This window comes from Erythrolamprus reginae, chromosome 2, assembly GCF_031021105.1.
Source record: "Erythrolamprus reginae isolate rEryReg1 chromosome 2, rEryReg1.hap1, whole genome shotgun sequence".
In the NCBI taxonomy this organism is placed as follows: domain Eukaryota; kingdom Metazoa; phylum Chordata; class Lepidosauria; order Squamata; family Dipsadidae; genus Erythrolamprus; species Erythrolamprus reginae.
Window position 1 is genome coordinate 97,985,123 of NC_091951.1, and position 14,116 is coordinate 97,999,238.

Genomic DNA, 14,116 nt, shown 5'->3' on the forward strand with positions numbered 1-14,116 from the left:
TTGCGGGCATTTCTTTCAACCTTTGTTGGCTCCACACACCTGGATTGCATGGGGAGACGTGCAACTTCCTCTCAGCTCCTAGATACTGGCCTGATCCAGCTGTTTTTCTTTGCCACTGCTGTTGGTGCCTCTAGAACCTGCTCACTGCCCTTGCAGAACAGTTGCATTTAGTGTGCTTCACAGTGGGGGAAACAGCATCCCCTCTTCCTCCTGGAGCCCATTAAACACAGAGTATCGGCTGCAGCTGGGATGGGCCAGTGTCTCGGAGAGGAGAACAGGTTGTGTGTCTCCCTGTGCGACCAAGATGCATCCAGCAACAACAAAGCTGAAGAAGCACCTGTAAGACCCCAGAGAGCACCAGAGAATCAGAATGAGAGAGAGAGAGAAAGACAGACAGACAGACAGACAGACACACAGACAGATGAGAGAAAGAGAGAGAGAGTGAGTGAAAGAGAGAGAGACACACACACAGAGGGGAGAGATGAGAGAGAGAGAAAGAAAGAAAGAAAGAAGGAAGGAAGGAAGGAAGGAAGGAAGCAAGGAAAGAGAGTGTGAAAGAAAAAGAAAGAAAGAAAGAAAGAGAGAGAGAGAGAGAAAGATATATATATGAGAGAGAAAGATACAGAGACAGAGAGAGACGAGAGAAATGTGTGAGAGAGAGCAAGAAAGATAAACAGAGAGATTAGAGGTGTTTTGTTTTCTGTGGGAAATGGGGCCGAATTCTGTGTTTAAGGTTGCAGAAACAGGCGATCAAGCTGAGTGCTTGAAGGACTTAATCCTTAATTTAGCGAGCGGTGCGCTAGATTCATATTAGTGATCCATGGGATTTAAATGTATGAATTTAGTGGTCCCTGAAGTCTGAAAGGTTGGTGACCCCTGATCTAACCATCCATCATACATGACTAATACCCTTCTCTGGGGAAAGAACCGGAACAGCCAAGGCTTGAATCAAGCTACACACTTCTGAGATGCTTATGTTTCTTACTGAGATTTTCTGGAATCCCTGCCATTTAGATCGAATTATAAATCTAGAATGTATTGCAGAAAGGGGATGAGGAGATTTGATCCTCTTTCTATTGTTTAGTATAAGAACAAGTTTCCGGTCTTTTCTACCTCATAGGTCTAGGTCACATAGATTGAAGATACCGGAGTATGATTCATACTTGTAGTTCAACCAAACACCATTACATTAACCAAATATATTTGGAACTCTGAAGAAGGCATGCATGGGGACAGATTTACTTCAGGATACATCCTCATCAACGTTTGTTTGTCTGTCTGTCTGTCTGTCTGTCTGTCTGTCTGTCTGTCTGTCTGTCTGTCTGTCTGTCTGTCTGTCTATCTATCTATCTATCTATCTATCTGTTATTTCTGTCTTTTAAAAGGTGTTATGTTTGTAAGCTGTATAATAAAGGTGATAGCTGATTGGAGCAGGGCGACCAATAAGCAGCCTGCTAGCACAACCAATGGGAAGCCTGGGCGCGACCAATGAGGAGCCTCCGGGCTCAGCCAATAGGAAGCTCCAGCGCCAAGGCTTGAAACACTGTCACCAATCCCTGTGCTAGTAACCATGTATATAAGGTGCGGGTTATGCCACTTGTTTCCCTAATCTTACTTATGCATCGAGCTGGTCACTTCAACTGTTCCTGATTGCCAATAAAGAGCTGTTAGCCTTTTCCCGAGCCTCCAGCCTCTGATTTAACACTATCTATCTATCTATCTATCTATCTATCTATCTATCTATCTATCTATCTATCTATCTATCTATCTATCTATCTATCTATCTCGGGGAGGCTCAATGTTGGTACTTTTGTGCCCATGTAACCATATAACTTTTTTTTTTTACTTCTAGTAGGCAGAGTATACAGTATTGTGCTTGATAGACTCCTGATTCAGAAAGAGTTATTTACATCTTTGCCTTCATGATTCAGGAACTCATCAGTTGCACGTTCAATACCGGAAAATATACCCCCTTTGTCCGAAGTCATCAAGGTTCGAGCGGATGGGGAAAGTGTGCTCTACGAGATCATCGCCCCAAGCACACACCATTTCACCATTGAACCAGGTAATCAAAGCTCTGGGTAAGCCATAGCATCCACACCATCTCAGGAAGTCTCTAGTAGCAAGCTACACTGATTTTCAATGCTCAGCCCTCTTGTTTTCAAGAGGATGAGAATCAATCTTCCTTCATTATAGGGGAGGGGTGTCAAGCTCAATTTCATTGAGGACCACATCAGGATTGTGTTTGACCTCAGGGGCAGGGGTGGCATGGCCAGGGTGGGTGTAGCCAATTCGATGTAAGTCGTGTCAGGAGCATCTGTGGTGGTCTGAGTGGTCTGCCAGAGAAAACGGACTCCCGAGCTCCATTTTATTTATTATTATTATTGAGTGATTGATTTTGTCCAATAGGGTTTTAGTGGGTATACACATAGTAAAATACATAATGAAGGTTATAGAGGATATACTCATAATAAAATATATCTAAGAAAGAATAGAAGAGAAGTTATAGGAATAGAACATATCAATGAAAGAATAGAAGAAGAGATATAGGAATAGAAGAAAGGTATAGGAGATAGAGGAGAGCAATAGGACAGGGGACGGAAGGCACTCTAGTGCACTTGTACTCGCCCCTTACTGACCTCTTAGGAATCTAGATAGGTCAACCGTGGATAATCTAAGGGTAAAGTGTTGGGGTTGGGGGATGACACTATGGAGTCATATTTTCATCCACGACAGCTTCCTGCCACTCTCTGCCAGTGAAAACGGAGTACAGCGATCCCCCGATTATCGCGAGGGTTCCGTTCCAAGACCCCTCGCGATAATCGATTTTTCGGGATGTAGTGGTGCGGAAGTAAAAACACCATCTGCGCATGCGTGCCCCTTTTTCCATGGCCGCACATGCGCAGATGGTGGAGTTTGCGTGTGGGCGGCGGGGAAGACCCAGGGAAGGTTCCTTCGGGGAACCCCATCTTCTGCTCCTCGCTGCTGCCGCGCTGCGGAGCAGATCAGCTGTTGGTTGGCCGAAGGAACCTTCCCTGGGTCTTCCCGCCGCCCAGGCAAAGGGGAAACCCCAAGATCGCTTGCCGCTTGCTCGTTCACCTGCCCGCCCGGCTGCTCGCTTGCCCGTTCACCCGCCCGCCCGGCCGCTCCGCTTGCTCGTTCACCCACCCGCCCGGCTGCTCGCTTGCCCGTTCACCCGCCCGCCCGGCCGCTCCGCTTGCCCGTTCGCCCGCCCGCCCGGCCGCTTCGCTTGCCCGTTCACCCGCCCGCCCGGCCGCTTCGCTTGCCCGTTCACCCGCCCGCCCGGCTGCTCCGCTTGCCCGTTCGCCCGCCCGCCCGCTTCGCTTGCCCGTTCCCCGCCCGCCCAGCTGCTCGCTTGCCCGTTCGCCCGCCCGCCCGCCCGCCCGCTTCGCTTGCCCATTTACCCGCCCGCCCGCTCGCTTGCCCGTTCGCCCGCCCGGCCGCTCCGCTTGCCCGTTCACCCGCCCGCCTGCTCGCTTGCCCGTTCACCCCGCCCGGCTGGCCGCTCGCTTGCCCGTTCGCCCGGCTGGCCGGCCGCTCGCTTGCCCATTCACCCGCCCGCCCGGCCGCTCGCTTGCCCGTTCGCCCGCCTGCCCGGCCGCTCGCTTGCCCGTTCGCCCGCCTGGCTGCTCGCTTGCCGCTCGAGAGCAAGAGGGGGAGAGATAGAGAAAGAGAGAGAAGGAAAGAAAGAGATGAGAGAGGGAGGAAGAGAGTGTGAGAGAGGAAGAAGCAAGATAGAGAAAGAGAGAGAGAAAGAAAGATGAGAAAGGAAGGGAGTCACGTCATCGGGTGGAAAAATCGCGATATAGCGTTTCGCAAAGATCGAGATCGCGAAACTCAGGGGATCACTGTACATTTATTTATTTATTTATTTATTTATTTATTCATTCATTCATTCATTCATTCATTTATTTATTTATTTATTTATCAGATTTGTATGCCGCCCCTCTCCGCAGACTCGGGGTGGCTCACAGCAATAATAGTACAGTGTAAACAAATCTAATATTTAAGTTTAAGTTAATTTAAAACCCCAATTTAAAAACCAATCATACATACTAGCATACCATGCATAAATTTTATAAGCCTAGGGGGAGGGAAAGTATCAATTCCCCCATGCCTGATGACAGAGGTGGGTTTTAAGGAGCTTATGAAAGGCTAGGAGGGTGGGGGCAACTCTGATATCCGGGGGGAGTTGGTTCCAAAGGGTCGGGGCCGCCACAGAGAAGGCTCTTCCCCTGGGTCCCGCCAAACGGCATTGTTTAGTTGACGGGACCCGGAGAAGGCCAACTCTGTGGGACCTAACTGGTCGCTGGGATTCGTGCGGCAGAAGGCGGTCCCGGAGATATCCTGGTCCGGTGTCATAAAGGGCTTTATAGGTCATAACCAACACTTTGAATTGTGACCGGAAACTGATCGGCAACCAATGCAGACTGCGGAGTGTTGGTGTGACATGGGCATATTTAGGAGCGCCCATGATAGCTCTCGCAGCTGCATTCTGCACGATCTGAAGTTTCCAAACACTTTTCAAAGGTAGCCCCATGTAGAGAGCATTACAGTAGTCCAGCCTCGAAGTGATGAGGGCATGAGTGACTGTGAGCAGTGTCTCCCGGTCCAAATAGGGTGCACCAGGTGAACCTGGGCAAACACCCCCCTCGCCACAGCTGAAAGGTGTTTCTCTAATGTGAGCTGTGGATCGAGGAGGACGCCCAACTTGCGGACCCTCTCTGAGGGGGTCAATGATTCTCCCCCCAGGGTAATGGACGGACAGATGGAATTGTCCTTGGGAGGCAAAACCCACAGCCATCCGTCTTATCAGGGTTGAGTTTGAGTCTGTTGACACCCATCCAGGCCCCAACAGCCCCCAGGCACTGGCACATCACTTCCACTGCTTCGCTGACTGGGCCCCACGCAGCCTGTCTCCCCAAACTGTTTTTACTGGCAGAGGGTGGCAGGGGGCTGTCGCAGCTGAAAACAGAGTCTGGGAGGGCTGTGCGCGGTCCTTTTGAGCTCTGTTTTTGCTGGCAGAGACACCATGGGCTGGTCCTTTGTTGTTTCTAGGGTGGCCCAGCAGGCCAGATCTAAGCAACCCGTAGGCTAGATCCTAACCCTCATCCCCCCGGGCCTTATCATTACAATGCAAAGAAATTTCATTGTTTCACGTTCAAGATAAAGTGAACACTGCCATTGCAAAACTAAATTTATGGCAAAAGAGAGTTGGTAATGGAGAAGTAGACTCGTTTCCCTCTCTTCATGAGTTTATAACAAGTTTGGCTACTAAAATTGATGCTGATACTCTGAAATGCATAACACAGTATTTGGAGAGTTTGCAAGTGGGCTTCAAAAACTGTTTCCTTGATTTAAACAAAAATATTTTAAACAAAAATATTGAATGGATAAGATATCTGTTTAACATTAACACACAACCCATGCCAGAAAGTTTGTCGCATGAGGAAGAAGAGCAATTGTTGGATTTGGCGTCAGACGGATTCTTGAAAAATAAACAGGAGGAGTGTACTTTAACATCATTCTGGTTACAAATGCGAAATGTGTATCCGGTTTTAACAGAAAAAGTTCTGAAATACATCTTGCCTTTTCCAACTTCATATTTATGTGAAGCCGCCCTGAGTCCTTCGGGATTGGGCGATATGGAAGTCAAATAAAATAAATAAATAAATAAATAAATAATAATAATAATTATTATTATTATTTATTGGATTTGTATGCTGTATGCTGCCCCTCTCCACAGACTCGGGGCGGCTAACAACAATGATAAAAACAGCATGTAACAATCCAATACTAAAACAACTAAAAACCCTTATTATAAAACCAAACACACAAACATACCATGCATAACTTGTAATGGCTTAGGGGGAAGGAATATCTTAACTCCCCCATGCCTGGCGGTATAAGTGAGTCTTGAGTAGTTTACGAAAGACAGGGAGGGTGGAGGCAGTTCTAATCTCCAGAGGGAGTTGGTTCCAGAGGGCCGGGGCCGCCACAGAGAAGGCTCTTCCCCTGGGCCCCGCCAAACGACATTGTTTGGTCGACGGGACAAATACTTACACACACAAAAATAAATGAATGAATGAATGAATGAATGAATGAATGAATGAATAAATAAATAAATAAATAAATAAATTTGCTTTTTCAGCATTTGTAGACCTTAAGTTGAAAAAAAGGAACAGACTATGGTTGCAGTGTTCTGGAGTCCTGTTTGTGACCTTCAGAGAAGCAAAGTCAATGTGAGAAAACCAGATTCCATTAAGAACCATGTTACTCACTTAACAGCTGCAATGCTTTACTTAACACATGTGGCAAGAAAAGTCATGAATTGGGGCCATACTCACTTAATAAATTTCTTACTTAACAACATAAATCTTGGCCTCAATTGTGGTCATAAGTTGAGGACTACCTGTATTTTCTTGCTTTTCTTTTTCTTTTTTTACTCCACTTTTATTCTCACTTCCCATTCTCCTCTCTTTCTCAAATTTAGTTTCTTTGCATTTTTCCAAATGTAATTGAATTTCTTAATAAAATAATATATTTTTTAATTATGCAGATACAGGCACCATCAGGACCACATACTACTTAGATCTGAAAAACAACCCAAGCTTAGCCAACACACAGTTGGAGGTGAAAGCTTACAATATGTTCAACCACGCCGATCATGCCAGCATCATTGTCAACATTACTGTGAAGCGGGAGAACTTGGAAGCCCCTTTGTGTTCTCCTGCTGTGTTTGTGTAAGTCTCTGCAAAGGGAATTGGGGTAGCTTGAGCCAAGAAAACATAATCAAATCAATTTGAGGGTGTCTAACTTTCTGCATAGGGAAGCATGTGTGGTAGGTTAGGTGATTAGGAGAGTTACTACTTCTGAAGTGAGAAGTACAGGAGTTAGATTGCTAAATGGGAAGAGAGTTTAGGAGTACTTAAAGGTAAATAGATCCAGGTAAATTTCTTAGCCAATTAAAGCTCATTGTCTCCAGGAACTATGGTAGTTTTGATTGTGTAATCCAACAAATCTGTACATCACACAAGTTTCATTAACTGTGGGCTAATGGTTTGGAGAAATCAGAACCCAAGATACATACCTTTTGACCTCATAAACCAAAACTAAATTAGTAGCCCTGTTGGAAATCTTGAAGTTCTACCTTTTAAAAAAATAATCTTTTAAGAGCATTGGAACATCATCTTTCGGCTGTGGCGAGGAGGGCGTTTGCCCAGGTTTGCCTGGTGCACCAGTTGCGGCCCTATTTGGACAGGGAGTCACTGCTCACAGTCGCTCATGCCCTCATCACCTCGAGGTTCGATTACTGCAACGCTCTCTACATGGGGCTACCTCTGAAAAGTGTTCGGAAATTTCAGATCGTGCAGAACGCGGCCGTGAGAGCCATCGTGGGGCTTCCTAGATTCGCCCATGTTTCTGCAACACTCCGTGGCCTGCATTGGCTGCCGATCAGTTTCCGGTCACAATTCAAAGTGTTGGTTATGACCTTTAAAGCCCTGCATGGCATTGGACCAGAGTACCTTCGGAACCGCCTGCTACCGCACGAATCCCAGCGACCGATAAGATCCCACAGAGTTGGCCTTCTCCGGGTCCCATCGACCAAACAATGTCGTTTGGCGGGCCCCAGGGGAAGAGCCTTCTCTGTGGCAGCCCTGGCCCTCTGGAATCAACTCCCCCCAGAGATTAGAACTGCCCCCACACTTCTTGTCTTTCGTAAATTACTCAAGACCCATCTATACCACCAGGCATGGGGGAGTTGAGATACCTTTCCCCCAGGCTTTTTTTATATTTATGTTTGGGTATGTATGTGTTGTTTGCTTTTTAAATATGATAGGGTTTTATGTGCTTTTTAATATTAGATTGGTTTTCTCTGGAATATTGTTTTTATTATTCTTGTGAGCCTCCCTGAGTCTTCGGAGAGGGGCGGCATACAAATCTAATAAATTGAATTGAATTCTGAAAATCAATGGGAGAGGAGAAAGTGGATATATTTACTCCCTTCAAATCTCTTTTTCTATTTTCTTGTTGTTTTTTCTTCTTGTGAATAGTTTTGCTTAATTCCAGGGCTGAGAGTCCAGAGACCATTCCCCCTGGGAGCACCATATTGCCTCTCTCCTGCTATGATCCAGAGAATATCAATAGCAGCTTGACATACAATATAGTCAACCAGAACCAGCCTTATACCTTCAAAATGGATGGCCCAAATTTACAGGTGAGTCTTTGGAATGGAACATCTGACACTAGGTATATGTATATCAGGGAAGCAGTGATGGGCTACCAAAATTTTTACTACCACACTGGGGGCGTGGCTTGTGCATTTTGTTTCAACATCTTTCAGTGCAAATTGGGTGCTCTGGGGTGGAGCTCCATTTTCGCTACCCCTGATTATCTACTATGTAAAGTGTATCTACATACACATGCACAGCTCTTCTAAAATTATACACATTCAACCTCATTTACTGTGATAGGAAAAATATACCCAGAGCCCAGAAGGTAAAAAAAGAAAAAAAAATTCTACCGGTACTGTGTACCTGACCAAACTTGTTCTACCTGTACTGCGTACCTGACCATACCTGTAGGAGCCCACCACTGCAGGGAAGGCTTGAATAAATTCCTCCACAACAATTCATATGAGCAGTACTGGAAATCTACATTTAAATGAATAGTACATTTATCACAAAGCTCAAAGGGGCACTGTCATGCACCTTGTTTAGAGGTTTGGGTCTTAGTTGACTGAGGATCTGTCTTTTATAGAAGATACTATAAGCTTCTCTGCCATGGATTAATAACTAAAGATAACTTCTGTCCTCTTTCTCCTGATCTTTCTATCCTGTGGTGTGATAGGTAAACAGCAGTTTGGACTGTGATTTAGAAATTATGGCCAGTTTTAACTTTCAATACAAAGCTGCCATTCTAGTGATAGATAAAGGAAGTCCTCCACAAACCAGTAAGTACCACACTGCTAAAAAGCATTATTTGAAGTTTGTCATTCCTGGATATTGATGAAGTCAAAGAAACCTGCAAGAATTCTAGAAGACATATCCCTCAAATGGCTGCAATGTATTGATAAAAATAAATTTAGAATATTAAATGACTGTTGTTCACCTGGAGAAAAGTACTACTAATATAATGTAATCTTATGCAGGAAATACAGAGGATGATACCATGGTCTTTCAAGACTGAAGGATGCCAATGCAATGCAGAAAAGCAAAGTTAAATGATATATTACTGTGCAATTTCCTGTCCTTTATTTAAAACAAAAAATAAAATAAAACTCTGTATCAGGGTAGTTGAAATTACAGGCTGAATTACTAAAGAAAATGTTTTCCCCAAATAAGGAGAATTATTTCAGCCCGAGAAGTAAAATTTGTTTGAATTGAGCTTTACATTTAGTGACTAAAAGATCATACAACTTTCTTGACAAACACCTTCCTGTTTTCATGGTTATTGATCAGAATGAAATGATCACACTTTTTCCCCCAGTACTATTGAAATAAAATAGGGCAATTATTAGTTTGCCCAGAAGCAGTTATCAGCATATTAATGTAAAGGCATCTAACAGACTGAAAGAAGCAACTCTGGCCCTGGACTCAGGTTGCTGCTGCTTAACGCCAGGTCAGTGGTAAATAAAGCTCTCCTCATCCGGGATTTGATCCTGGATGAGGAGGCCGACCTGGCGTGTATTACCGAAACCTGGCTGGGCCCGGAGGGAGGTGTTCCTCTCTCTGAAATTTGCCCAGTCGGGTTTCAGATATGGCATCAACCTCGACCCCAGGGAAGGGGGGGAGGAGTGGCTATTATAGCCAGGGAGAGCCTTTGCCTGCGTAGACTCATTGCTCCGGAAATTGCGGGTTGCGAGTCTCTCTTGTTGAAGTTGGACTTAGGGGTCCAGGTGGGCTTATTTCTCACGTACCTGCCTCCCAGCTGCGTGTCAAAAGCCCTGCCTGTGCTACTCGAGGAGGTAGCCGGGTTGGCGGTGGAGTTCCCCGGACTCATTGTCCTGGGGGACTTCAACCTGCCATCACTCGGCGAAACCTCTGGGTTGGCACAGGAGTTCATGGCCACCATGACAGCCATGGACCTGACTCAAGTAGTACAGGGTCCGACTCACGAGGGAGGGCACGCGCCTGACATGGTATTCCTTTCCGAGCAATTGAGAAATGGTCTGAGACTAAGGGGCTTAGAAGCATTGCCTTTGTCATGGTCAGACCATTTTCTACTACGGCTTGACTTCCTGGCTCCAATCCTTCCCCGCAGGGAGGTGGAACCAATGAAGATGTTCCACCCCAGACGCCTGATGGACCCAGAGGGCTTTCAGACGGCGCTTGGGGTTATTCCAGAGGCACTCATCCACAGTTCGGCGGAGTCTCTTGCGGAGGCCTGGAATACGGCTCCTGCGGAGGCTCTCGACCGGATTGCACCTTTGCGACCTCTCTGTGGCGCTAGACCCCGTAGAGCCCCATGGTTCAACGAGGAGCTCCGGGAGTTGAAACGCCAAAAGAGACGTCTAGAGAAGCGATGGAGGAAGAGTAGGTCTGAATCTGATCGAACACTTGTAAGAGCTTTTATTAAGACTTACAAAGTGGCGCTCAAGGCGGCAAGATGCGCGTACCATGCCGCCTTGATTGCATCAGCGGAATCCCGCCCGGCCGCTCTGTTTAGGGTGACCCGCTCCCTTCTTAATCAGGAGGGAGTTGGGGAGCCCTTGCAGAGTAGCGCCGAGGAGTTTAACACGTTTTTCGCTATTATAATCACTCAGATCCGGGCCGACCTCGACTCCAATTGTAAAACAGAGTCGACTGACAATGAGTCAGTCGAGGTGACTGGGGCACGTACTTGTCCACCTGTCTGGGAAGAGTTTGATCTGGTGACACCTGATGAAGTGGACAAGGTCATTGGAGCTGTGAGTTCCGCCACCTGTCTACTGGATCCGTGTCCCTCCTGGTTGGTCTCAGCCAGCAGGGAGGTGACACGTAGCTGGGCCCAGGAGATCACCAACGCTTCCTTGGGGAGGGGAGTTTTTCCAACACTCTATAAAGAAGCGCTTGTGCGCCCCCTCCTCAAGAAGCCTTCCCTGGACCCAGCCGTACTTAACAACTATCGTCCAGTCTCCAACCTTCCCTTTATGGGGAAGGTTGTTGAGAAGGTGGTGGCACTCCAGCTCCAGCGGTCCTTGGAAGAAGCCGATTATCTAGGTCCCCAGCAGTCGGGTTTCAGGCCCGGTTACAGCACGGAAACCGCTTTGGTTGCGTTGATGGATGATCTCTGGCGGGCCCGGGACAGGGGTTTATCCTCTGTCCTGGTGCTCCTCGATCTCTCAGCGGCTTTCGATACCATCGACCATGGTATCCTTCTGCACCGGTTGGAGGGGTTGGGGGTGGGAGGCACTGTGCTTCAGTGGTTCTCCTCCTACCTCTCTGGCCGGTCGCAGTCGGTGTTAGTGGGGGGTCAGAGGTCGGCTCCGAGGTCTCTCCCTTGTGGAGTGCCTCAGGGGTCGGTCCTCTCCCCGTTGCTATTTAACACCTACATGAAACCGCTGGGTGAGATCATCCAAGGACATGGGGTGAGGTATCATCAATATGCCGATGATACCCAGCTTTACATCTCCACCCCATGCCCAGTCAACGAAGCGGTGGAAGTGATGTGCCGGTGCCTGGAGGCTGTTGGGGCCTGGATGGGTGTCAACAGACTCAAACTCAACCCGGATAAGACTGTGGGTTCTGCCTCCCAAGGACAATCCCATCTGTCCGTCCATTACCCTGGGGGGGGGAATTACTGACCCCCTCAGAGAGGGTCCGCAACTTGGGCGTCCTCCTCGATCCACAGCTCACATTAGAAAACCATCTCTCAGCTGTGGCGAGGGGGGCGTTTGCCCAGGTTCGCCTGGTGCACCAGTTGCGGCCCTATCTGGACCGGGACTCATTGCTCACAGTCACTCATGCCCTCATCACCTCGAGGTTCGACTACTGTAATGCTCTCTACATGGGGCTACCTTTGAAAAGTGTTCGGAAACTTCAGATCGTGCAGAATGCAGCTGCAAGAGCAGTCATGGGCTTACCCAGGTATGCCCATGTTTCACCATCACTCCGCAGTCTGCATTGGCTGCCGATCAGTTTCCGGTCACAATTCAAAGTGTTGGTTATGACCTTTAAAGCCCTTCATGGCATCGGACCAGAATATCTCCGAGACCGCCTTCTGCCGCACGAATCCCAGCGACCGATTAGGTCCCACAGAGTGGGCCTCCTCCGGGTCCCGTCAACTAAACAATGTCGGTTGGCGGGCCCCAGGGGGAGGGCCTTCTCTGTGGCGGCACCGACTCTCTGGAACCAACTCCCCCCGGAGATCAGATCTGCCCCTACTCTTCCTGCCTTCCGTAAACTCCTCAAAACCCACCTTTGCCGTCAGGCATGGGGGAACTAAACATCTCCCCCTGGGCACATTTAATTTATACATGGTATGCCTGTGTGTGTGTCTGTTAGTATATGGGTTTTTTTAAATCTTTAAATATTTTAATTAATTGAATTATTTATGATTTGTTTTACACTTGTTGTGAGCCGCCCCGAGTCTTCGGAGAGGGGCGGCATACAAATCCAAATAATAAATAAAATAAATAAATTGAAAAACAGCTGTGGGTTTAGATTGATGGGAGTCCTGCATTGGTGCCGGACTGGAGACAATTGCTAAGTAAATTTGTGATAGGCAAACAACAGCTACATGTGATTTGTGTCCTCCCCCATTGAAAGCAGATCCATCAGAAAGCCCAGGATGTTTGACAAATCCATCAAAAAATTAATACAATTGAGATAATAAAATTATACCAAATGGGAAATGTCCAGAGGCTATTTAATGCAACTGTGTTCGGGCTGTATGTATTAGAATAATCTTTTCCCTAATGGATCATGACTATTAATTTTAGGTTACAGCACTTAAAATATATATAAAGTTGAGCCAATTTAGCAGAATGGCGATATGTAAGAGAATCAAGTTCTTGTGCTAAGTTCTAACCATATTAAGCCAAGATATGAATCATTCCTAGAGATATGCATACTCATCCTCTATGGTAGTGCTTCCCAAAGTGTGGTACGTGTACCCCCAGGGGTACGGGAAGAGTTTGGTGGGGGTGCGCATTCAGAAAAAGTTCTGAAATACATCTTGCCTTTTCCAAATTCATACTTATGTGAAGTTGCTTTCTCAGCATTCGCAGACATTAAGTCAAAAAAAAGGAACAGGCTATTGGACGTGGAACCGCATCTCAGATTAAAATGAACAACAAGGGAACCAAATTATGACGACCTGTCATCTCAGCACAAACAATTTTATCCTTCTCATTGATCCAAATAAATGTTATTTATAATATAACTTTTATTTATACCGCACGAATCCCAGCGACCGATAAGGTCCCACAGAGTTGGCCTTCTCCGGGTGCTGTTGACTCAACAATGTCGTTTGGCGGGCATGGGGGAGTTGAGACACCTTTCCCCCAGGCTCTTTTATACTTTGTTTTATGTTTGGTATGAATGTGTTGTTTGGTTTTTTAAATAATGATAGGGTTTTATATGTTTTTTAATATTAGATTTGTTCTACTATAATATTGTTTTCATTGTTGTTGTGAGCCACCCCGAGTCATCGGAGAGGGACGGCATACAAATCTAATATTATTATTATTATTATTATTATTATTATTATTATTATTATTTTATGAATAATTTTATTTTTGTTTATTATTATTTTGTGTATGTAACAAAAAAAGAAAAAAGAAATATAGTTTGATTGTTATTAAAATACTGTACATCCATTTTTTTTGACGAGGGGTACTAACCGTTACGAAAATTATAGAAGGGGTACACATATGTCAAAAGTTTGGGAAACACTGCTCTATAGGATGGTGCTTATTATTGTGTGTGTCAATGTAGGCCCAATTTATTTAGTCGCTGCCAGGCTCCATATCTTCCATGATCTTATTTTTATTTTTAATTTTCTTTTTAAAAAATCAAGATGGTGTGGTTCAGAACAAAACACCAGCCTCAAAAGCATTATCTTTGTTTCCAGCTGTGTTTCTGAACTTTACTATACCCAGGCCAGAAGCATT

The 14,116-nt window shown here is 46.1% G+C and overlaps 1 protein-coding gene across 2 annotated transcripts in view; it reads left to right on the forward strand.

Annotated features, from left to right (window-relative positions):
• The window catches only part of CDHR4 (cadherin related family member 4), a 73,017-nt gene that overhangs the window by 41,245 nt on the left and 17,656 nt on the right, over window positions 1–14,116 (forward strand). For both annotated transcript variants that reach the window (XM_070738795.1, XM_070738794.1), the window contains 4 exons: window positions 1,932–2,065; window positions 6,581–6,764; window positions 8,092–8,239; window positions 8,872–8,974. In XM_070738795.1, coding sequence (XP_070594896.1) covers window positions 1,932–2,065; window positions 6,581–6,764; window positions 8,092–8,239; window positions 8,872–8,974 — 569 coding nt within the window. The remainder of the gene's footprint in view (window positions 1–1,931; window positions 2,066–6,580; window positions 6,765–8,091; window positions 8,240–8,871; window positions 8,975–14,116) is intronic.